At 43.8% G+C, this 25,721-nt stretch overlaps 1 protein-coding gene across 1 annotated transcript in view; it reads right to left on the bottom strand.

The window, feature by feature from the left end:
• Positions 1-25,721, bottom strand: part of LOC115166459 (copine-5) — a 176,996-nt gene that overhangs the window by 86,945 nt on the left and 64,330 nt on the right. Inside the window, exon 8 of the mRNA XM_029720358.1 lies at positions 3,861-3,924. Coding sequence (XP_029576218.1) covers positions 3,861-3,924 — 64 coding nt within the window. The remainder of the gene's footprint in view (positions 1-3,860; positions 3,925-25,721) is intronic.

The following is a 25,721-nucleotide window of genomic DNA, read 5'->3' as shown; positions in this document are numbered from 1 at the left end:
ACTCTCTCTGTCTAATGTTACCCAGAGCTCTACTAACTCTCTCTGTCTGTTACCCAGAGATCTACTAACTCTCTCTGTCTAATGTTACCCAGAGCTCTACTAACTCTCTCTGTCTAATGTTACCCAGAGATCTATTAACTCTCTCTGTCTAATGTTACCCAGAGCTCTACTAACTCTCTCTGTCTAATGTTACCCAGAGCTCTATTAACTCTCTCTGTCTAATGTTACCCAGAGCTCTACTAACTCTCTCTGTCTGTTACCCAGAGATCTACTAACTCTCTCTGTCTAATGTTACCCAGAGCTCTACTAACTCTCTCTGTCTAATGTTACCCAGAGATCTATTAACTCTCTCTGTCTAATGTTACCCAGAGCTCTACTAACTCTCTCTGTCTAATGTTACCCAGAGCTCTATTAACTCTCTCTGTCTAATGTTACCCAGAGCTCTACTAACTCTCTCTGTCTGTTACCCAGAGCTCTAATAACTCTCTCTGTCTAATGTTACCCAGAGCTCTAATAACTCTCTCTGTCTAATGTTACCCAGAGCTCTACTAACTCTCTCTGTCTAATGTTACCCAGAGCTCTACTAACTCTCTCTGTCTAATGTTACCCAGAGCTCTACTAACTCTCTCTGTCTAGTGTTACCCAGAGCTCTACTAACTCTCTCTGTCTAATGTTACCCAGAGCTCTACTAACTCTCTCTGTCTAATGTTACCCAGAGCTCCACTAACTCTACTAACTCTCTCTGTCTAATGTTACCCAGAGCTCAACTAACTCTTTCTCAGTCTCTTTCAGACACCCTCTCAGTCTCTCTCCCCTCTCTCTCTCTCGCTCTCCCTCACTCCCTGCACTCTTCCCTTCTCTTTCTCCCCCCTCCCTCTCTCTTCCTCTATCTCTCCCTCTTTTCTCTCTCTCGCTTTCTCTGTCTATCCCTCTCCCCTCTCTCTCCCTCTCTCTCCCTCTCTCTACTTGCACTCTCTCCCTCCTTCCCTCTCACCATCTTCCCCCTCCTCCCTCTCTCTCCCTCTCTCTCCATCTCTCTCCTTGCACTCTCTCCCTCCTTCCCTCTCACCATCTTCCCCCTCCTCCCTCTCTCTCTCTCCCTCTCTCTCCTTGCACACTCTCCCTCCTTCCCTCTCACCATCTCCCCCTCCTCCCTCTCCCTCCTTCCCTCTCACCATCTTCCCCCTCCTCCCTCTCTCTCCCTCTCTCCCCCTCTCTCCCCCTCCTCCCTCTCTGTCAACACACTTTATTTAGTCCCTGTAGTTGTGATTCAGAATCCTCATCCATCTCAGGTTTGACTTCAACACAACAAGCGGTGTAATAATGTCCTTCCTGGAGAAACTCCTCAGCTGCCTCACTCAATTTGTTGCTCACAGGTGGCCTGTGATGTGGTAAACAGAATCCAGATGGATGGAAGTGATACCGAACCACCAGGCAGCTTTAAAGTTGTTACAATTCACAATCCTGGGAGTTCCATTTAACAATAGGATTCCCACATACATTCTAGAACTATAAACTGTATTCTTTCCTTACACGTTAAACAGCTTACTGGGGTATCTATTTTTAGTTCAAGTCTATGTAATCAATGTAGTTTAGGTATCAGTCGCGCCTGCTTTTCCAGACCTTAGTCTCTCTAATCGACTCCGAAACAGTGGGAAGATGACCTCTTGTGAGTGAAGACAATGATCATTTGCATTTATATTAGAAACCTGCTGTGTAAGTGGTGCTTTGTGGGCGATGAGGCTAACTCTTCATCATCATAGATCTAATGTACCTCACACAGACCCCTGAAGGACTGGGGAAAACGCGTGCTCGCACACACGCACGCACACAGAAGTACTCTAGCACACTGTTGGACCACAACACATCAGTCACAGAGTGGAATGTGTGGGACTATTTGATTATTTTACAGAGATGATGGTTATATTAACCTGACAATGTGAGTCAGAACATTGTGTCTAGATGGCGAGCGTGTGCGCTAGCGCTAGCCGATCCGTACTGTCAGTCATGAAATGTGTGAACGTGGTTGAAGGACATGGGTTATTGGCGCTCGAGGCTGTCTTGTTCATTTTAATGGTTCAAACAGAATGTTCTAGCGATTCTGTATGCTGCTGAGTCTTTTGAAGAACAGCATGCTTGGAGTCGCCTGCAAAGTGCTCTCTCTTTAGCTAGCTGCTGCCTACATGTTCAGGGGGATAGATTGGGACAGCACATCATGCATTGGCTTTTAATGTATTTTGCATTATCCTATTCGTAATTTACCCTGAGAACACTTTATGACAAATGCTAAAATTGTTGTGCATTATATGGCCTATGCATTACAGCCAGATGCACAAGGACTGTAACTTCATAGCAATAAACCAGTCCATTCTGAATTCAGTGGATTGGTTTACTGTCATTCAGAGGAGCCTGATTGTTCTGCCCAGTAAGTCTAGCCACTACCCCCTTCTCCTCATTCCTCTCTTCTCCTCGCTCCCCCTCTTCCCCCTCTTCTCCTCGCTAGAGCGTCACCTCTCTCTACCTCCTCTCCCTCGCACTTTATCAGCTCCAGTTAATAAAGTATCTTTTCTGCTTTAGGTCTATACGGAATGGGTCTAGTTGTCCCCGGGTCCGTTTGGAGTGGGTCTCTATATTAAAAAAATGTATTTATGCCTATGGGTCCGGATGGGAAAGCCCCAGATCCATTTCGGAATGGGTGCAACTTTTTGTACCCGTGAAGGCCTCTAATATATATTACAGTATAGTGCATTGGTTAAAGCTCAATGTTAAATTCAAATCTCCATACCATCATATCTGTAAGTCGCTCTGGATAAGAGCGTCTGCTAAATGACGTAAATGTAAATCATATCTAAGGCAATATGACACCAATATCAATGAAAATTTGCAAATCAAGTTGATTGGAGGTAAACGACACACTCCTCGCCTCTCGTCATGAGCCATCCGGCTGTTACTGAGAACCACATAACGGATTGTTAACAGGGTCGTTAGCATTAGAAAAAAGAAAAAAAAATCTTTCCCCGATCTACCTCCATATCTAGACATCGGATAAGAACAAGACTACAGCATCCATGAAGTGATCATTAGTCTTGCCGATACGTTTGTAGGGGCCACAGTTTTTATTAAAATGTTTAATTTATCACTCTCACATTCTAATTTCCGTCCATTAAGAAACAACGATGTGCTACCTTTTTGTAGCATTTCTGACAATGCTAACATCTTTTCCGCTGAATATCAGAGTTCTAAAAGCGGACCGAAGCACCAACAGCGCTAGCAGCTAGCTAACACCAGTCAGATGAGAGGCAAGCTACAAGCAAAGCTACAAACTAATGATAATTTGAGAAGTTTTGAATCCTAAGCAACCTGCACACACATTGTTTGAAGTACAATAGACCAAAATAGCTACTGTAGTAGGTCAACGCTGTGTGCTGGAAAACCTTGGTAGAGCATGGGTGGAGTAGGCATTGGGGTGCTCATGTGAATTTCCTTGCTTTTTCAGGCTTCAGACCAATGCCTACTTCTCATTTAAAACGTAGTTGTTGTTTTTTTATGCAGTATATGGGTCTGATATTCACGATACGTATGGATACAATCTTCCTATGGCTCAACACATCGCTAATAGACAGGGTATTAGTGGGTTTTAGGCACAAACAATATAGGTTTTTATCTTCCTATGTCTCAAACTATCACTAATAGTCTCTGGTTATTCTCTATGGCCTAGCTGGCACACACAGTGGAGGTTTCTATCTTATGTCTTGACAATGAGTTGAACATTAAGCATTATGTTGATGTACTGTACACTATTTGAATGGCGTTGATTGACTGTACGTGAAAAAGGTAACAGTTAAATATTTTGTACTTACTCTGCAGTTTCCCAGCTCCTCGACTGAAAGGATGATGGTGCCACATTTTTTCCCAGGGATACCACTACAAAACAAGAGAGAGAGAGAGAGAGAGACAGAGATAAAAGCTCCATCATGTGGTCATTACATTTAGTGTTGACATGACCATGCATTATAATGGGACTTCCACCTTTCGTCTTTTCTCTGTGAATCCTCCACATTTAGGAACCAAACAGCACTGAGGAGGACTGTCTCTTATAAACTCCCCCACGTGAGCCCCAATCTGTCTTGATGTATACTTTCATGAACATACAGTAGAATTAGACTGATCCCAGCCCACAGTAGAATTAGACTGTTCCCAGCTTACAGTAGAATTAGACTGTTCCCAGCCTACAGTAGGATTAGACTGTTCCCAGCCCACAGTAGGATTAGACTGTTCCCAGCCCACAGTAGAATAAGACTGTTCCCAGCCCACAGTAGAATTAGACTGTTCCCAGCCCACAGTAGAATTAGACTGTTCCCAGCCTACAGTAGGATTAGACTGATCCCAGCCCACAGTAGAATTAGACTGTTCCCAGCCCACAGTAGGATTAGACTGTTCCCAGCCCACAGTAGAACTAGACTGTTCCCAGCCTACAGTAGGATTAGACTGTTCCCAGCCTACAGTAGGATTAGACTGTTCCCAGCCCACAGTAGAATTAGACTGATCCCAGCCCACAGTAGAACTAGACTGTTCCCAGCCTACAGTAGGATTAGACTGATCCCAGCCCACAGTAGAACTAGACTGTTCCCAGCCCACAGTAGAAGTAGACTGATCCCAGCCCACAGTAGGATTAGACTGATCCCAGCCCACAGTAGGATTAGACTGTTCCCAGCCCACAGTAGGATTAGACTGTTCCCAGACTACAGTGTATTCTCCTGTTCCCAGACTACAGTGTATTCTCCTGTTCCCAGACTACAGTGTATTCTCCTGTTCCCAGACTACAGTGTATTCTCCTGGACCCAGACTACAGTGTATTCTCCTGTTCCCAGACTACCGTGTATTCTCCCATTCCCAGACTACAGTGTATTCTCCCATTCCCAGACTACAGTGTATTCTCCTGGACCCAGACTACCGTGTATTCTCCCATTCCCAGACTACAGTGTATTCTCCTGGACCCAGACTACCGTGTATTCTCCCATTCCCAGACTACAGTGTATTCTCCTGGACCCAGACTACAGTGTATTCTCCTGTTCCCAGACTACAGTGTATTCTCCTGGACCCAGACTACAGTGTATTCTCCTGTTCCCAGACTACAGTGTATTCTCCTGTTCCCAGACTACAGTGTATTCTCCTGTTCCCAGACTACAGTGTATTCTCCTGGACCCAGACTACAGTGTATTCTCCTGGACCCAGACTACAGTGTATTCTCCTGTTCCCAGACTACAGTGTATTCTCCTGTTCCCAGACTACAGTGTATTTTCCCATTCCCAGACTACAGTGTATTCTCCTGTTCCCAGACTACAGTGTATTCTCCTGTTCCCAGACTACAGTGTATTCTCCTGGACCCAGACTACCGTGTATTCTACTGGACCCAGACTACAGTGTATTCTCCTGGACCCAGACTACAGTGTATTCTCCTGTTCCCAGACTACAGTGTATTCTCCTGGACCCAGACTACAGTGTATTCTCCTGTTCCCAGACTACAGTGTATTCTCCTGTTCCCAGACTACAGTGTATTCTCCTGGACCCAGACTAGAGTGTATTCTCCCATTCCCAGACTACAGTGTATTCTCCTGGACCCAGACTACAGTGTATTCTCCTGGACCCAGACTACAGTGTATTCTCCTGTTCCCAGACTACAGTGTATTCTCCTGTTCCCAGACTACAGTGTATTCTCCTGTTCCCAGACTACAGTGTATTCTCCTGGACCCAGACTACAGTGTATTCTCCTGGACCCAGACTACAGTGTATTCTCCTGTTCCCAGACTACAGTGTATTCTCCTATTCCCAGACTACAGTGTATTCTCCTGTTCCCAGACTACAGTGTATTCTCCTGTTCCCAGACAGGAGAATACAGCAGCTGGTTGTGGCATCGCATGGGGAGGTGTAACACATACTGCACAGTGATGGCTGGTAGCCTGCAAGATGAGGCAGGCACACACACACACACACACACACACACACACACACACACACACACACACACACACACACACACACACACACACACACACACACACACACACACACACACACACACACACACACACACAAGAGGGAGGCCTATGATTAGAAGGTCAAGCTTGTAGCAGAACTCCCGTCCAGCTGTGACAGATGATCTTATCTGAGTGACAGCTCCGTCTGAGGGTGTTGTGACAGCTGAGTCTGAGGTTTTGTTCTGACGGCTGCGTCTGAGGGTGTGTTCTGACGGCTGCGTCTGAGGGTGTGTTCTGACGGCTGCGTCTGAGGGTGTGTTCTGTAGCCTGACCTGGGTTCAAATAGTATTTGTTTCCTTTCAAATACTTAACTGTGCTCGAATGAGCTTTGCATGGAACCAAAGGAATAGTCCCAAAAGTGTAAACCCTTCCCCATCCGTCACTCCAGAATCAAACTTAGGATAAGTGAAGTCAGATGATGAAATAGAAAAAGGCCATGAACACAGCCAAGGACATTTAGATAAATGGAGGGAGGACAACTCTTCCACTCCTCCTTCTCTTATCTGTCTGTACAGTAGTGTAATAAATTACACCTAGTGAATCATTTAGATGTTTGGCTGAAGACCTCAGTCCATTAACCTTCACTGTTGTCATTCTCTCTGAACTCCTAGGATCATATAGATGGATCCTATAGACATAGATGACTGTATAATGCAGACAGCTTCTAGAACTCTCCCTATCACGACTAGATGTACTTACTCTAGTCTTCCTTAGGAAAGCATCAGACCTGTTAGACTAACATAATTCAAGCTTTATCCACACTGGGACCGGGTTACTAGGGAGCTTTATCCACACTGGGACCGGGTTACTAGGGAGCTTTATCCACACTGGGCCCGGGTTACTAGGGAGCTTTATCCACACTGGGACTGGGTTACTAGGGAGCTTTATCCACACTGGGACCGGGTTACTAGGGAGCTTTATCCACACTGGGACCGGGTTACTAAGGAGCTTTATCCACACTGGGACCGGGTTACTAAGGAGCTTTATCCACACAGGGACCGGGTTACTAAGGAGCTTTATCCACACTGTGACCGGGTTACTAGGGAGCTTTATCCACACTGGGATCGGGTTACTAGGGAGCTTTATCCACACTGGGACCGGGTTACTAGGGAGCTTTATCCACACTGGGACCGGGTTACTAGGGAGCTTTATCCACACTGGGACCGGGTTACTAGGGAGCTTTATCCACACTGGGACCGGGTTACTAGGGAGAAAACAGAGTGAAACGGAAAGGCAGTACATTAACTTGTCCAATAAGAAGGCAGATTTTTAAAGACAGATTTTCGTTTTCCTCCCTTACCCTCTCTCAGAGGACCCAATCTCAAACGGTAGTGTGTTCAAGGTTTAAAAAGACTTCTAAAGTTTGTAATTTCCACTTTAAAATGTCAGACTTGATTTACCATAATGAAAAATATATCAAACCTTACAAAAATGTCCATTAATTATAATCCAAACAAAGAATTCATATTTCCTGTTGCAGCAGGATTATTTTCCTGCTGTGAGAAACAGAGTCTCTATGTACTGTGTGGTGGTAGGGTGGAGGATGGATACCTAAAACTGACATCTTTCAATCAAGCATATTACATTACTGACCACAGTGGTTCAATCCAAGAGGTGTTGAGGTATGAGATCACCACCGTATTGAGCCAGGGCGGGGTAGGGTAGGGTGTGTGTGTGTGTGTGTGTGTGTGTGTGTGTGTGTGTGTGTGTGTGTGTGTGTGTGTGTGTGTGTGTGTGTGTGTGTGTGTGTGTGTGTGTGTGTGATGGCGGGGAGCGGTAAAAACATAATCCATTATTGAACACATTCATTATTTCCTTTATGACGGCTAGAGCTGAGTTAGAGGCTGACTAGGTACATAGTTAAGTACATTCAATCTCTATTGGCATGGGAAACATATATTTACATTATCAAAGCAAGTGAAATAAACAAACAAAAGTGAGAAGAAACAAATGTAACCACATTAATCTCCCTCCCTCTCTATCATTCATTAATTAATTACATTGGGAGGATTATTTATATTTATTAAGGATCCCCATTAGTTCCTGCCAAGGCAGCAGCTACTCTTCCTGGAGTCCAGCAAAATTAAGGCAGTTATATTTTTTATGTTTGTTTTTTATCTGATTTTACTGCTTGCATCAGTTACCGGATGTGGAATAGAGTTCCATGTAGTCATGGCTCTATGTAGTACTGTGCGCCTCCTATAGTCTGTTATGGACTTGTGGACTGTGGAGAGACCTCTGGTGTCATGTCTTGTGGGGTATGTATGGGTGTCTGAGCTGTGTGCTAGTAGTTTAAACAGACAACTCGGTGCATTCAGCTTGTCAACACTTCTTACAAAAACAAGTAGTGATGAAGTCAATCTCTCCTCTACTTTCAGCCAGGAGAGATTGACATGCATATTATTAATGTTATCTCTCTGTGCACATTTAAGGGCCAGCCGTGTTGCCCTGTTCTGAGCCAATTGTAATTTTCCTAAGTCCCTCTTTGTGGCACCTGACCACATGACTGAAGAGTAGAACAGGTGTGACAAAACTAGGGCCTGTAGGACCTGCCTTGTTGATAGTGTTGTTAAGAAGGCAAAGCAGTGCTTTACTATGGACAGACTTCTACCCATCTTAGCTACTGTAGCATCAATATGTTTTGACCATGACTGTTTACAATGCAGGATTACTCCAAGCAGTTTAGTCTCCTCAACTTCCTCAATCTCCACATTAATCATTACAAGATTTAGTTAAGGATTAGGGTTTAGTGAATGATTCGTACCAAATACGATGCTTTTAGTTGATGAAATATTGAATAACAAATTTCTTGCGACACATTGTGAAAATGACTGCAGCTCTTTGTTAAGTGTTGCAGTGACGTCACTTGCTGTAGTAGCTGACATGTATAGTGTTGAGTCATCAGCATACAAAGACACACAGGCCTTACTCAGAGCCAGTGGCATGTCATTAGTAACTGTTGAAACAAAGTAAAAGGGGCCTAAACAGCTGCCCTGGGGTATGCCTGACTCTACTTGGATTATGTTGGCGAGGCTTCCATTAAAGAACACCCTCTGTGTTCTGTTAGACAGGTAACTCTCAATCCACAGTATAGCAGGGGATGTAAAGTCATAACACATTCATTTTTCCAGCAGCAGATTATGATCAATAATGTCAAAAGCTGCACTGAAGTCTAACAAAACAGCTCCCACAATATTTTTATTATCAATTATTTCTCTCAGCCAATCATCAGTAATTTGTGTAAGTGCCGTACATGTTGAATGCCCTTCCCTATAAGTGTGCTGAAAACAGCATTGTATCTGGTCAAACATTTACTAAGGGTTGGTAACAGGCTGATTTGGTTGGATGTTTGAGACAGTAAAGGGTGTTTTTCTATTCTTGGGTAGTGGGATGACTTTTACTTCCCTCCAGGGCACACTTTCTAGTAGGCTTGGATTGAAGAGATGGCTAATAGGAGTGGCAATATCATCCACTATCATCCTCAATATCGTCCACTATCATCCTCAGTCATTTTCATCAATCCACAGGGATTTTACCGTTTTCTTCTCAGTCATTTTCTTAATGGGTGCATGCTTACTGGTAATTGGAATATGTAATTTCATAAATGTGTTAAGTGCAGTGTCTGCTTGATCTTCATTACACACCACAGACTAGCAAATATTCTTTACATCATCAACATAGGAATCACCACAAAACGTATTGTGTGACTTCTTATACACTATATTATGATCACTACATTTGATGGAGTTGGATACTGCTTTGGAGCAGTACTAGTAAAGATGTGATCAATAAATGTTGATGATTTCATTCCTGTGCTGTTTGTAAATACCCTGGTAGGTTGACTGATAACCTGAACCAGGTTGCAGGCACTGTTTACAGTTTGAAGCTTTTTCTTGAGTGGGCAGCTTGATGAAAGCCAGTCAGTATTTATATCACTGCCGAAAATATACCTCTGTTGATATCACATACATTATCAAGCATTTCACACGTTATCCTAATACTGACTGTTATTCTCCACCGTGTCACAAGCACCTCAGTACTACATCGAGCTAGCAGCTGGTTGTGGCATCGCATGGGGAGGTGTAACACATACTGCACAGTGATGGCTGGTGGCCTGCAAGACGAGGCACGCACGCACGCACACACACACACACACACGTGGCCTGTGAGAAGAGAACAGGCCTTCACACAGCATTTATTAATTCCCAGGCTGCCTCTGCTTTTGTGTGTGTGTGTGTGTGTGTGTGTGTGTGTGTGTGTGTGTGTGTGTGTGTGTGTGTGTGTGTGTGTGTGTGTGTGTGTGTGTGTGTGTACAGTGTGTGTATGTGTGTATGTATGTGCGTATATGTGTGTATGTGTATGTACAGTTAAAGTCGGAAGTTTACATACACCTTAGCCAAATACATTTCAACTCAGTTTTTCACAATTCCTGACATTTAATCCTGGTAAAAATTCCCTGTTAGGAATTAGGTCAGTTAGAATCACCACTTTATTTTAAGAATGTGAAATGTCAGAATAATAGTAGAGAGAATGATTTATTTCAGCTTTTATTTCTTTCATCACATTCCCAGTGGGTCAGAAGTTTACATACACTCAATTAGTATTTGGTTGCATTGCCTTGGAATTCTATTACTTGGGTCAAACGTTTCAGGTAGCCTTCCACAAGCTTCCCACATTCAGTTGGGTGTATTTTGGCCCATTCCTCCTGACAGAGCTGGTGTAACTGAGTCAGGCCTCCTTGATCGCACACACCTTTTCAGTTCTGCCCACAAATGTTCAATAGGATTGAGGTCAGGGCTTTGTGATGGTCACTCCAATAGCTTGACTTTGTTGTCCTTAAGCCATTTTGCCATAACTTTGGAAGTATGCTTGGGGTCATTGCCCGTTTGGAAGACCCATTTGCGACTAAGATTTAACTTCCTGACTGATGTCTTGAGATGCTCTTCAATATATCCACATCATTTTCCTCCTTCATGATGCCATCTATTTTGTGAAGTGCACCAGTCCCTCCTGCAGCAAAGTACCCCCACAACATGATGCTGCCACCCCCGTGCTTCACGGTTGGGATGGTGTTCTTCGGCTTGCAAGCCTCCCACTTTTTCCTCCAAACATAACGATGGTCATTATGGCCAAACAGTTCTATTATTGTTTCATCAGACCAGAGGACATTTCTCCAAAAAGTACGATCTTTGTCCCTATGTGCAGTTGCAAACCGTAGTCTGGCTTTTTTAATTGTGGTTTTGGAGCAGTGGCTTCTTCCTTGCTGAGTGGCCTTTCAGGTTATGTCGATATAGGACTCATTTTACAGTGGATATAGATACTTTTGTACCTGTTTCCTCCAGCATCTTCACAAGGTCCTTTGCTGTTGTTCTGGGATTGATTTGCACTTTTTGCACCAAAGTACTCCTGAGACATTCCAATGACATGCCCAAGCCAGCGTAGTTGGTGTTGGGTGACCATGGCCTCCATACTCTTGCAGTTGATCTTAGCAAGTATTTCTGTATGGGGGCACACGGTTGCACCAGGTGATTCCCAGGATGCGCTGCAGGCATCTTATGTGGAATGGCTCTAGCTGCATAAAGGTGGTGACTGTAAGTGACCCAGTCTTCACAGCTGTAAAGAAGTGTGGTGATGCAGACGGCTTGATAGACAGTGTTTATGGTGTGGAGCTGGATATCCCTGTTTCGGAAGACCCTGTGTCTGAGTTTCCTGAAGACAGCTGATGCTTGCTTGATTCTACTTTGAATTCCGAGGTCAATGCTGCAGTCCTCTGAGAGGATGCTGCCCAGGTATTTGAAGTACAGAACTATTGCCAGTGATTTGTGTTCAATGGTGAAGACAGGCATGGTGGGTGGAGGGCTGGATCTCCATTGGCAGACCATCTCTGTCTTGGTGGTGTTGATAGACAGTCCCATCCTCCCCGACGCTACAAGGACGGACTGAAGGTCTTCCTGAGAGTGGGCCACAAGACCACAGTCATCAGCATACCGTAGCTCATGAACCTGCTCTGTCAAAACCTTGGTGGTTGCGTGGAGCCTTCTGACGTTGAATATTTTTATTACATTTTTTATTTTACCTTTATTTAACTAGGCAAGTCAGTTTCAATGACGGCCTAGGAACTGTGGGTTAACTGCCTTGTTCAGGGGCAGAAGGAGAGGTTTCCATCCAGCCTGAAGTCCACCACAACCCCGCTGCTGTCCTCAAGCTCCTTGTGGAGAAGCTGGGTCACACCTAGGAGGAAAATGTTAAAGAGGACCGGTGCCAGCACACACCTCTGCCTCACACCGATGCTTACTCCAACAGGCACTGACTCCTGCCCTACTATGGCCACCCGAGCCGTCACCCCATCATGGAACTGGCAAAGGATGTTGACACATTTGTCTGGACAGCCACATCTGAGTAGCCTCATAGTAGTTCCCTGCTCACAGTCGAAAGGCCTTGGAGAGGTCACTTAGTGTGCAAAGTGCTACACACACACACACACACACACACACACACACACACACACACATACATTCACACATACAACCACACAACAACGCAGGCACAGACCCCCCCACACACACACACCCACACCCTAGTAGAGAGGCAAGGAGAGGCCTGTCTGTTTTCATTGCCGGTTCAGCCTGTTATCAGTGTGGTAGTTGGACTTACGGTATACTAAACGTTTTTCTACAGCGTAGTACACTACATAGGTATATAGGGTGCTATTTATGACACAGACAATGTATTGTGACTACTAACACTGCAGGGGCAGATCGACAGCACTAACTACCGTGCTAAGTGACACTTGCAGTATGACACTCTACAGGCATATTGTAACTGAGCCACTGAGGCTTCCCTTGGCTCTCAGTAGACACAGAGAACACACGGTCCTTTGAAGGCTGATGACACGTTAGTGCGTTATGCAGACTGATGTCCCCCATCAGAACCTCAGGTGGGTTTCAACCACAGCCAGATGAACAGACTGTCAGTGAAGTATCCCTCCTTCTCCTCATCCCTCCTTCTCCTCATCCCTCCTTCTCCTCATCCTCCTTCTCCTCATCCTCCTTCTCCTCATCCTCCCTCTTCTCATCCTCCTTCTCCTCATCCTCCTTCTCCTCATCCTCCTTCTCCTCATCCTCCTTCTCCTCCCCCTTCCCTCTCCTCATCCTCCCTCTTCTCCCCCTTCCCTCTCCTCATCCTCCCTCTTCTCATCCTCCTTCTCCTCATCCTCCTTCTCCTCCCCCTTCCCTCTCCTCATCCTCCCTCTTCCCATCATCCCTCCCGCCTCCCCCAAACCTCCTCTCTACTGCTCCCTGTTCCTCACTACAGAAAGCACTGAGGATCAAACAAGACTGTAGACAGGAGAACACCCTCAGAGAGACAGATGAATCTGGGGATATTTGGCTTGATGACGGCAGCTTCAGAGATGGAACTATTGTCATGTAAAGTGATTCCCAGTGGGGGGGGGGACCTCCATAAGGTATAGGCCTGCATGCAGTATCTGTTACTAGAGGACCTGAGTCTAACACTGTGTTAACATGCTGTCGGTTAAAGATGTCTGTGATGCTGTCGGTTAAAGATGGCTGTGATGCTGTCGGTTAAAGATGTCTTTGATGCTGTCGGTTAAAGATGTCTGTGATGCTGTCGGTTAAAGATGTCTGTGATGCTGTCGGTTAAAGATGGCTGTGATGCTGTCGGTTAAAGATGTATGTGATGCTGTCGGTTAAAGCTGGCTGTGATGCTGTTGGTTAAAGATGTCTGTGATGCTGTCGGTTAAAGATGTCTGTGATGCTGTCGGTTAAAGCTGGATGTGATGCTGTCGGTTAAAGATGTCTGTGATGCTGTCGGTTAAAGCTGGCTGTGATGCTGTCGGTTAAAGATGTCTGTGATGCTGTCGGTTAAAGCTGGCTGTGATGCTGTCGGTTAAAGCTGGCTGTGATGCTGTCGGTTAAAGATGGTTGTGATGCTGTCGGTTAAAGCTGGCTGTGATGCTGTCAGTTAAAGATGTCTGTGATGCTGTCGGTTAAAGATGTCTGTGATTCTGTCGGTTAAAGCTGGCTGTGATGCTGTCGGTTAAAGATGTCTGTGATGCTGTCGGTTAAAGATGTCTGTGATTCTGTCGGTTAAAGATGTCTGTGATGCTGTCGGTTAAAGATGTCTGTGATGCTGTCGGTTAAAGCTGGCTGTGATGCTGTCGGTTAAAGATGGCTGTGATGCTGTCGGTTAAAGCTGGCTGTGATGCTGTCGGTTAAAGATGGCTGTGATGCTGTCGGTTAAAGATGTCTGTGATGCTGTCGGTTAAATCTGGCTGTGATGCTGTCGGTTAAAGATGGCTGTGATGCTGTCAGTTAAAGATGGCTGTAATGCTGTCGGTTATAGATGTCTGTGATGCTGTCGGTTAAAGATGTCTGTGATGCTGTCCATTAAAGATGTCTGTGATGCTGTTGGTTAAAGATGTCTGTGATGCTGTCGGTTAAAGATGGCTGTGATGCTGTCGGTTAAAGATGTCTTTGATGCTGTCGGTTAAATATGTCTGTGATGCTGTCGGTTAAAGATGTCTGTGATGCTGTCGGTTAAAGATGGCTGTGATGCTGTCAGGTAAAGATGGCTGTGATGCAGTCGGTTAAAGATGGTGGTGATGCTGTCGGTTAAAGCTGGCTGTGATGCTGTCGGTTAAAGATGTCTGTGATGCTGTCGGTTTAAGCTGGCTGTGATGCTGTCGGTTAAAGATGGTTGTGATGCTGTCAGTTAAAGCTGGCTGTGTGCTGTCAGTTAAAGATGTCTGTGATGCTGTCGGTTAAAGATGTCTGTGATTCTGTCGGTTAAAGCTGGCTGTGATGCTGTCGGTTAAAGATGTCTGTGATGCTGTCGGTTAAAGATGTCTGTGATGCTGTCGGTTAAAGCTGGCTGTGATGCTGTCGATTAAAGCTGGCTGTGATGCTGTCGGTTAAAGATGTCTGTGATGCTGTCGGTTAAAGATGTCTGTGATGCTGTCGATTAAAGCTGGCTGTGACGCTGTCGATTAAAGCTGGCTGGGATGCTGTCGGTTAAAGCTGGCTGTGTACAGAAAACTGAACGAGGTGGCGATCCTTTTCTCTCACAAACAGAGAGCACACACCTTTAAGCCACTTATTTTTTTATAGCCCTTCTCTTGTGCAAAATAACGAATCAAATTAGATGCATGACACATTATGTATTGCAGGCTAAATATATAGCCTTCCATTCTACAGCTCCCCTTCCGTTAGGGCCCCAAGCAGTAACTATCGTGAAGAGAGAAAACATTTCCCATTCTCTCCCATTACCCCCGGTGATAGAAATGGGGTGAATTAGAGAGATTAGAGAGATGGATGGGGGGGGGAATAGAAGAAACAGAGGGGGAGAATGGAAGAAACGGAGAGGGTGAATGGAAGAAACGGGAGGGGTGAATTGAAGAAACGGAGGGGGTGAATTGAAGAAACGGAGGGGGTGAATGGAAAAAACGGGAGGGGTGAATTGAAGAAACGGAGGGGGTGAATGGAAGAAACGGAGGGGGAGATTGGAAGAAACAGAGGGGGTGATTGGAAGAAACAGAGGGGGTGATTGGAAGAAACGGAGGGGGAGATTGGAAGAGACGGAGGGGGAGATTGGAAGAAACGGAGGGGGAAATTTGAAGAGACGGAGGGGGAGAATGGAAGAGACGGAGAGAGAGAATAGAAGAGACAGAGAGAGAGAACGGAAGCAATCTTTGGTAGCTGTTCATGTCAGGTCATTAGGATGAGGAATGGTGTTGGTATTTAACCAGGCAGTCAGCAATGCAGAGGATATCCACTATGTGTCAGGCATATGAAATGGGGGGGGGGGGGGGGGGGGGCAGTAATAGGCAGTAATAGGCCTATGGCCATGAAGATTGCAACAGGAAGAATCAGGTGGCACACAAACAGTTGCACATACAATAATATAGCCTGTGTGTGAAGTGGGCAGGTGTCCACTTTGAATTTTCTACTGTTCAAGAGTACCTGGACCTCTAATAGAATATTGACTCTAAAATATAATGAGTACCTGGACCTCTAATAGAATATTGACTCTAAAATATAATGAGTACCTGGACCTCTAATAGAATATTGACTCTAAAATATAATGAGTACCTGGACCTCTAATAGAATATTGACTCTAAAATATGATGAGTACCTGGACCTCTAATAGAATATTGACTCTAAAATATAATGAGTACCTGGACCTCTAATAGAATATTGACTCTAAAATATAATGAGTACCTGGACCTCTAATAGAATATTGACTCTAAAATATAATGAGTACCTGGACATCTAATAGAATATTGATTCTAAAATATAATGAGTACCTGGACCTCTAATAGAATATTGACTCTAAAATATAATGAGTACCTGGACCTCTAATAGAATATTGACTCTAAAATATAATGAGTACCTGGACCTCTAATAGAATATTGACTCTAAAATATAATGAGTACCTGGACCTCTAATAGAATATTGACTCTAAAATATAATGAGTACCTGGACATCTAATAGAATATTGACTCTAAAATATAATGAGTACCTGGACCTCTAATAGAATATTGACTCTAAAATATAATGAGTACCTGGACCTCTAATAGAATATTGACTCTAAAATATGATGAGTACCTGGACCTCTAATAGAATATTGACTCTAAAATATAATGAGTACCTGGACCTCTAATAGAATATTGACTCTAAAATATAATGAGTACCTGGACCTCTAATAGAATATTGACTCTAAAATATAATGAGTACCTGGACATCTAATAGAATATTGATTCTAAAATATAATGAGTACCTGGACCTCTAATAGAATATTGACTCTAAAATATAATGAGTACCTGGACCTCTAATAGAATATTGACTCTAAAATATAATGAGTACCTGGACCTCTAATAGAATATTGACTCTAAAATATAATGAGTACCTGGACATCTAATAGAATATTGATTCTAAAATATAATGAGTACCTGGACCTCTAATAGAATATTGACTCTAAAATATAATGAGTACCTGGACCTCTAATAGAATATTGACTCTAAAATATAATGAGTACCTGGACCTCTAATAGAATATTGACTCTAAAATATAATGAGTACCTGGACATCTAATAGAATATTGACTCTAAAATATAATGAGTACCTGGACCTCTAATAGAATATTGACTCTAAAATATAATGAGTACCTGGACCTCTAATAGAATATTGACTCTAAAATATAATGAGTACCTGGACCTCTAATAGAATATTGACTCTAAAATATAATGAGTACCTGGACATCTAATAGAATATTGACTCTAAAATATAATGAGTACCTGGACCTCTAATAGAATATTGACTCTAAAATATAATGAGTACCTGGACCTCTAATAGAATATTGACTCTAAAATATAATGAGTACCTGGACCTCTAATAGAATATTGACTCTAAAATATAATGAGAAGAAAAGGTATGTGAACCCTTTAGAATTACCTGGATTTCTGCATAAATTGGTCATAAAATTGTATCTGATCTTCATCTAAGTCACAACTAATAGCACACAAACAATTAAACATTTTCATGTCTTTAATGAACACACTGTGTTAACATTCACAGTGCAGGGTGGGAAAAGTATGTGAACCCTTGGATGTAATAACTGGTTGACCCTCCTTTGGCAGCAATAACCTCAACCAAACGCTTTCTGTAGTTGTGGATCAGACCTGCACAACTTTCAGGAGGAATTGTGGACCATTCCTCTTTACAAAACTGTTTCAGTTCCACAATATTCTTGGGACGTCTGGTGTGAACTGCTCTCTTGAGGTCGTGCCACAGCATCTCAATCGGGTTGAGGTCAGGACTGACTGGGCCACTCCAGAAGGCGTATTTTCTTCTGTTCAAGCCATTCTGTTGATTTACTTCTGTGTTTTGGGTTGTTGTCCTGTTGCATCAACTAACTTCTGTTGAGCTTCAATTGGCGGACAGATAGCCTTACATTCTCCTGCAAAATGTCTTGATAAACTTGGGAATGTCTTTTTCCGTCGATGATAGCAAGCTGTCCAGGCCCTGAGGCAGCAAAGCAGCCCCAAACCATGATGTTCCCTCCACCATACTTTACAGTTGGGATGAGGTTTTGATGTTGGTGTGTTGTGCCTTTTTTTCTCCACACATAGTGTTGTGTGTTCCTTCTAAACAACACAACTGTAGTTTCATCTGTCCACAGAATATTTTGCCAGTAGCGCTGTGGAACATCCAGGTGCTCTTTTGCGAACTTCAGACATGCAGCAATGTTTTTTGGGGACAGCAGTGACTTCTTCTGTGGTGTCCTCCCATGAACACTATTCTTGTTTAGTGTTTTACGTATTGTAGACTCGTCAACAGAGATGTTAGCATCTTCCAGAGATTTCTGTAAGTCTTTAGCTGACACTCTAGGATTCTTCTTAACCTCATTGACCATTCTGCGCTGTGCTCTTGCAGTTATCTTTGCAGGACGGCCACTCATGGGGAGAGTAGCAACAGTGCTGAAATTTCTCCCTTTATAGACAATTTGTCTTACCGTGGACTGATGAACATATTTAGAGATACTTTTGTAACCCTTTCCAGCTTCATGCAAGGTAACAATTCTTAATCTTAGGTCTTCTGAGATCCCTTTTTGTTTGAGGCATGGTTCACATCAGGCAATGCTTCTTGTGTTTAGCAAATGCAAATTTTGTGAGTTTATGGGGCAGGGCAGCTCTAACCAAAATCTCCAATCTCGTCTCATTGATTGGACTCCAGGTTAACTGACTCCTGACTCCAATTATCTTTTGGAGAAGTCATTAGCCTAGGGGTTCACATACTTTCCCCACCCTGCACTGTGAATGTTTAAATGATGTATTCAATATAGACAAGAAAAATACAATAATTTGTGTGTTATTAGTTTAAGCACACTGTGTTTGTCCGTTGTTGTGACGTAGATGAAGCTCAGATCAAAGGGTTCACATTTGTTTTCTTGCCACTGTACATATCCAGAAGAAAATGTGTGTCCTTGCTTCAGCTGTCTCAAAGTCATGTTATGCTTGTTGAATAAATCGTTTTTACTGCAGTATTAGGGCAACAACATAACTAGATGTAAAAATCATCATAGCTCTGCAGTGGAACAAAATATGTTATTTTAATGAGATAAGCTTTGTTATTCAGGTCATTGAATCCCACTGGTGAAAAGAGGATCAGAGTTAAAGAGCATCATTTGACTTAAAAACAAAGACAGAGAAAGAGATAAAAGAGAGGAGGAAGAGAAAATGAAATGGAACTGTCCTGGTCAACTTTAGAAACTCTGTCCTGGTCAACTTCATTTTCCTAACCTGCTATGTTAATTGTCTTAACCTGCTGCGTAAGTTCACCTAAACCTGCTATGAAAGTCAATTTTGACAAAAGCTGTATCCCTTCTAGACAACCTAATTTAGCCTAGGGTCTTATCACCCATAGTGCCATCAGACTTCCGATACCAATGAGGGTGAAAGGTGCCCACATAATGGTGAACCACTAAAAAACATGGTCTAGGAAAGCATTTTGTATTTTGAAAATATCAATTGCAGCGCTTGAAAGTATCTTTTACAAAATACATCAGAGTGTAGTACAGCCCAGTATAATATAAATGCTTAAATACTCAGAAGTAATTGAAATACATATTTAAAATACATGTAACAGAAATACTGTCCATCTCTGTATGCCACTTCTCCAGCAGCATGACTCTGTCCTTGATGAGGTTTGTGGCCCCAATAGCGAATAAGCAAACTGTTTTACTTTTGATACAAAAATAAAATCAGTGCACTTATCTTGCTTAAGGTTAAAAATGTCCACTGTCCTTGCATTTACTTTCCCCTGAGGGTTCTATTATGGGTGGGAAATGTCCGCTCTGCATGATTGGCTGTCTGCACTTCTTTTAAAAACCTACCCATTTCCACAATCATTGTATACAAGAGAAAGAGGGAGCGAGAGGAGAGAGTGAGAGAAGGAGAGGGAGGGAGAGAGAGAGAGGGAGAGAAGGAGAGGGAGAGAGAGAGAGAGAGGGGGAGAGGGAGAGAAAGAGAGAGAAAAGAGAGAGAGAGAGCGTGAGAGAGAGAGAGAGAATAGAGAGAGAAAGAAAGAGAGAGAGAGAGAGAGAGAGAGGACACAGGCACAGTCCTTCTCAGATTTACTGTATAAACATCAAGACACTTTCAAACTAAATGAGAACTTTTGATGGGCAGCAGAGAAAGCTTTAGTTAACACATCATTCATAGAAATTCATTAAAATTTGAATATGGATTCATAATGGGAACAAAATAACAAAATCCCTTTCGGTGCAAATAAAGAGAAAGGTTGCAAGATTCTAGTGTTTTTTTCCCCCAACCTAAGCAGGAACACGTTATTAATGAGGGCCCTTTGTTCGTTAGAAAGCTCAGCCATGGGTCTAATATGGCTGTTTAGTGGCTCGGCGGTGTGATCTAATTGTAGGATGTCCCAAGACACCGCAGGCTAATTACTGCTAGCCGGCCTCAAACGCTTCACCTCCAGTTAAATAATGCAAGACGGTGGCAGCCTGAAATAAACATGGCTGATCTGTATGGATCCTCTTCAACTTGTCCCAAATGGCATCCTATATAGCACACTGCTTTTGACCAGGGCCCACATAGGGAATAGGGTGCATCCTAAGAATATCTACTGAAAAGGGTTTTCAGTTTTCCACTCCTTATTTTTTATCAACAGAGCGCATTTCCTCCTCGTCTGTGAAGAACAGCGTGTGTTGTGTTATGCAGGTAGCTTAGCGGTTAAGAGAACTGGAACAGTGCCCGAAAGGTTCCTGGTTTGAATCCCTGAGCCGAATAGATGAACAATTTGTCGATGTGCCCTTGAGCAAAGCACTTAACCATAATTGCTCCTGTGAGTCGCTCTGGATAAGAGCGTCTGCTAAATGACTAAAATGTAAATGTAGCCTTGAGTCAGAACTGGCAACAGCCGATCGACGACATTAACCAACAACTTAAAACTCAAGTCTCTGAAGTCAAGATGAGACAAACGCCGTTCTCTCCTCCAGCTTGCTGCTCCAGTTTTCACTGAATACATTTGTGTCAAGCCTCATCCCAGTCTGTTCACTACAGAACCACAAGGTACCATCTGTCTTTAAAATGCAGAACTGGCAGATTTACAAATTCAGTACAGTATAAACCCCATCCACAGAGGGTTTCTTGCTATGGTTCAAAATGTTTACTTGAATTTGGGGGCAGCTGTCATAGCACACATTGCTTCCCTGTATTTCCTTGATGCTTAATGTTCAGTGTGCCGCCCTCTCATTCCTTTTTATCATAGTATTCTTTTAGCTGGTATTCTCTAGTGTGGATACACATGTCACCCTCCTTTTCCTCAGAAGGAGAGAGAGAGAGAGAGAGAGAGAGAGAGAGAGAGAGAGAGACTATATTTACAAAAGTATGTGGACACCCCTTGAAATGAGTGCATTTGGCTACTTCAACCACACATCCGTTGCTGATAGGTGTATAAAATCGAGCACACTGCCATGCAATCTCCGTAGACAAAAATTGGCAGTAGAATGGCCTTCTAGAGCTCAGTGACATTCAATGTGGCATCGTCACAGGATGCCACCTTTCCAACATGTCAGTTCCTCAAATTTCTGCCCTGCTAGAGCGGCCCCGGTGAACTGTAAGTGCTGTTATTGGGAAGTGGAAACGTCTAGGAGCAACAACAGCTCAGCCGCAAAGTGGTAGGCCACACAAGCTCACAGAATAGGATCGTCGAGTGCTGAAGTGCATAGCACGTAAAAATTGTCTGTCCTCGGTTGCAACACTCACTATCGCATTCCAAACTGCCTCTGGGAGCAACGTCAGCACAACAACTGTTTGTCGGGAGCTTCGTGATTTTTTCCCCCATTGCCGAGCAGCTGCACACAAGCCTAAAATCACCATCTGCAATGCCAGGCATCGGCTGGAGTGGTGTAAAGCTCGCCGACTGCGAGCCAGGCCTAATCGCCAGCTGAACGGTGTTTCCTCCAACACATTGGTGTGGCTGGCTTCCTGGTTAAGGAGCGCGGAGTGGCCTGCACAGGCCCTGACCTCAAACCCAATCGAATACCTTTGGGAAGAATTGGAACGCCGACTGCGAGCCAGGCCTAATCGCCCAATATCAGTGACCGAACTCGCTAATGCTCTTGTGGCTGAATGGAAGCAAGTCCCACGCAGCAATGTTCCAACATCTAGTGGAAAGCCTCCCCAGAAGAGTGGAGGCTGTTATAGCAGTAAAGGGGGGGACCAACTCCATATTAATGCCCAGGATTTTGGAATGAGATGTTGGACTAGCCAAAAGTAAGAGAATTAGAAAGAGAGAGAATAGTGTGGGGACTGAGGTGCTTCTTAAGAAGGCCATTGATGTAGTGAGCGTGCCTGCACACTGTGCACAGACGTCAATTCAACGTCTATTCCACATTGGTACAACATAAAGGATTCAACTAGTGTGTGCTCAGTGGGTGCCTTCCCGCCCTGTGGGAGAGCTCATTTAAACATGGCTACCAGATTTCCTCAGTCCTTGCAGTGCCCACTCCTCCTCCTTCTCCCAGTCCCTCGGTGGAGCTGAAATACAGTGCCCTGTGATGATGGAGGAAAGAGGAACCAGCCCCACTAACAGCTCTGTCACAATCTAGTGTGGGCAGGAGAGGAAACGTCTTCATTAGCCATGGCTAACCATGCTACCATTCATAAGACGCACATTCAGTAGTTTGGGCTACAGTCAAGACCTTCAGCTAAATGCCATTCACTGCATGAGAAAACCTCCTTCCTTCGAATCATTTCAAGAAAATGAGTTCTAATCACAAGGGAGGTATTTGAGGGCAACCACAATGCTGCTAACAAGCCAATAGCTACAGGCATGAACACACCACGACCCACACACACACACCGCTATCGGCACACACACACCGCTACCCACACACACACACACCGCTATCGACACACACACACACCGCTACCTACACACACACAAACCGCTACCCACACACACACACCGCTACCCACACACACACACACACACACACACACACACACACCGCTACCCACACACACCGCTACCCACCCACCTCTCTCTTTCTCTCTCTCTCCCTCCTTCACTGCCCCCCCGTCTCTGTCTTTGAGGCATAATGATAAACAACATACTGGTAAACACCATTCTGATAAACACCATTCTGATAAACACCATACTGGTAAACACCATTCTGATAAACACCATTCTGATAAACACCATACTGATAAAAACCATTCTGATAAACACCATTCTGATAAACACCATACTGGTAAACACCCTTCTGGTAAACACCATTCTGGTAAACACCATACTGGTAAACACCATTCTGACAAACACCATTCTGATAAACACCATTCTGGTAAACACCATACTGGTAAACACCATACTGGTAAACACCATTCTGATAAACACCATTCTGATAAACACCATACTGGTAAACACCATACTGGTAAACACCATTCTGATAAACACCATACTGTTAAACATAATACTGGTAAACACCCTTCTGGTAAACACCATTCTGGTAAACACCATACTGGTAAACACCATTCTGACAAACACCATTCTGATAAACACCATTCTGGTAAACACCATACTGGTAAACACCATACTGGTAAACACCATTCTGATAAACACCATTCTGATAAACACCATACTGGTAAACACCATACTGGTAAACACCATTCTGATAAACACCATTCTGATAAACACCATTCTGATAAAAACCATACTGGTAAACACCATACTGTTAAACATAATACTGGTAAACACCCTTCTGGTAAACACCCTTCTGGTAAACACCATTCTGGTAAACATCATACTGGTAAACACCATTCTGACAAACACCATTCTGATAAACACCATACTGGTAAACACCATTCTGATAAACACCATTCGGATAAAAACCATACTGGTAAACACCATACTGTTAAACATAATACTGGTAAACACCCTTCTGGTAAACACCATACTGGTAAACACCATTCTGATAAACACCATTCGGATAAAAACCATACTGGTAAACACCATACTGTTAAACATAATACTGGTAAACACCCTTCTGGTAAACACCATACTGGTAAACACTATTCTGACAAACACCATTCTGATAAACACCATACTGGTAAACACCATACTGGTAAACACCATTCTGACAAACACCATTCTGATAAACACCATACTGGTAAACACCATACTGGTAAACACCATTCTGACAAACACCATTCTGATAAACACCATACTGGTAAACACCATTCTGATAAACACCATTCTGACAAACACCATTCTGATAAACACCATACTGGTAAACACCATTCTGATAAACACCATACTGGTAAACACCATTCTGACAAACACCATTCTGATAAACACCATACTGGTAAACACCATTCTGATAAACACCATTCTGACAAACACCATTCTGATAAACACCATACTGGTAAACACCATTCTGCTAAACACCATACTGGTAAACACCATACTGGTAAACACCATTCTGATAAACACCATTCTGACAAACACCATTCTGATAAACACCATACTGGTAAACACCATTCTGCTAAACACCATACTGGTAAACACCATACTGGTAAACACCATTCTGATAAACACCATTCTGACAAACACCATTCTGATAAACACCATACTGGTAAACACCATTCTGATAAACACCATACTGGTAAACACCATTCTGACAAACACCATTCTGATAAACACCATACTGGTAAACACCATTCTGATAAACACCATTCTGACAAACACCATTCTGATAAACACCATACTGGTAAACACCATTCTGCTAAACACCATACTGGTAAACACCATACTGGTAAACACCATTCTGATAAACACCATTCTGATAAACACCATACTGGTAAACACCATACTGGTAAACACCATTCTGACAAACACCATTCTGATAAACACCATTCTGATAAACACCATACTGGTAAACACCATACTGGTAAACACCATTCTGATAAACACCATACTGGTAAACACCATACTGGTAAACACCATACTGGTAAACACCATACTGGTAAACACCATTCTGCTAAACACCATTCTGCTAAACACCATTCTGCTAAACAAGCTGTCCTGATCCTCTTATTCACAACTGAAGGGAAACATCAACACACAGCCGCACGACACTAATCCACTACCACACTGTCCACTGGCAGCCCAGCCCGGGCTCACTGCAACACAGCACCACAACACTGTCCACTGGCAGCCCAGCCCGGGCTCACTGCAACACAGCACCACAACACTACCACACTGTCCACTGGCAGCCCAGCCCGGGCTCACTGCAACACAGCACCACAACACTACCACACTGTCCACTGGCAGCCCAGCCTGGGCTCACTGCAACACAGCACCACAACACTACCACACTGTCCACTGGCAGCCCAGCCCGGGCTCACTGCAACACAGCACCACAACACTACCACACTGTCCACTGGCAGCCCAGCCCGGGCTCACTGCAACACAGCACCACAACACTACCACACTGTCCACTGGCAGCCCAGCCCGGGCTCACTGCAACACAGCACCACAACACTACCACACTGTCCACTGGCAGCCCAGCCCGGGCTCACTGCAACACAGCACCACAACACTACCACACTGTCCACTGGCAGCCCAGCCCGGGCTCACTGCAACAC

Source organism: Salmo trutta, chromosome 28 (assembly GCF_901001165.1).
Source record: "Salmo trutta chromosome 28, fSalTru1.1, whole genome shotgun sequence".
Classification (NCBI taxonomy): domain Eukaryota; kingdom Metazoa; phylum Chordata; class Actinopteri; order Salmoniformes; family Salmonidae; genus Salmo; species Salmo trutta.
Note: the sequence above shows the minus strand (reverse complement) of the source record. Positions and strands in the feature narration are given on the sequence as shown.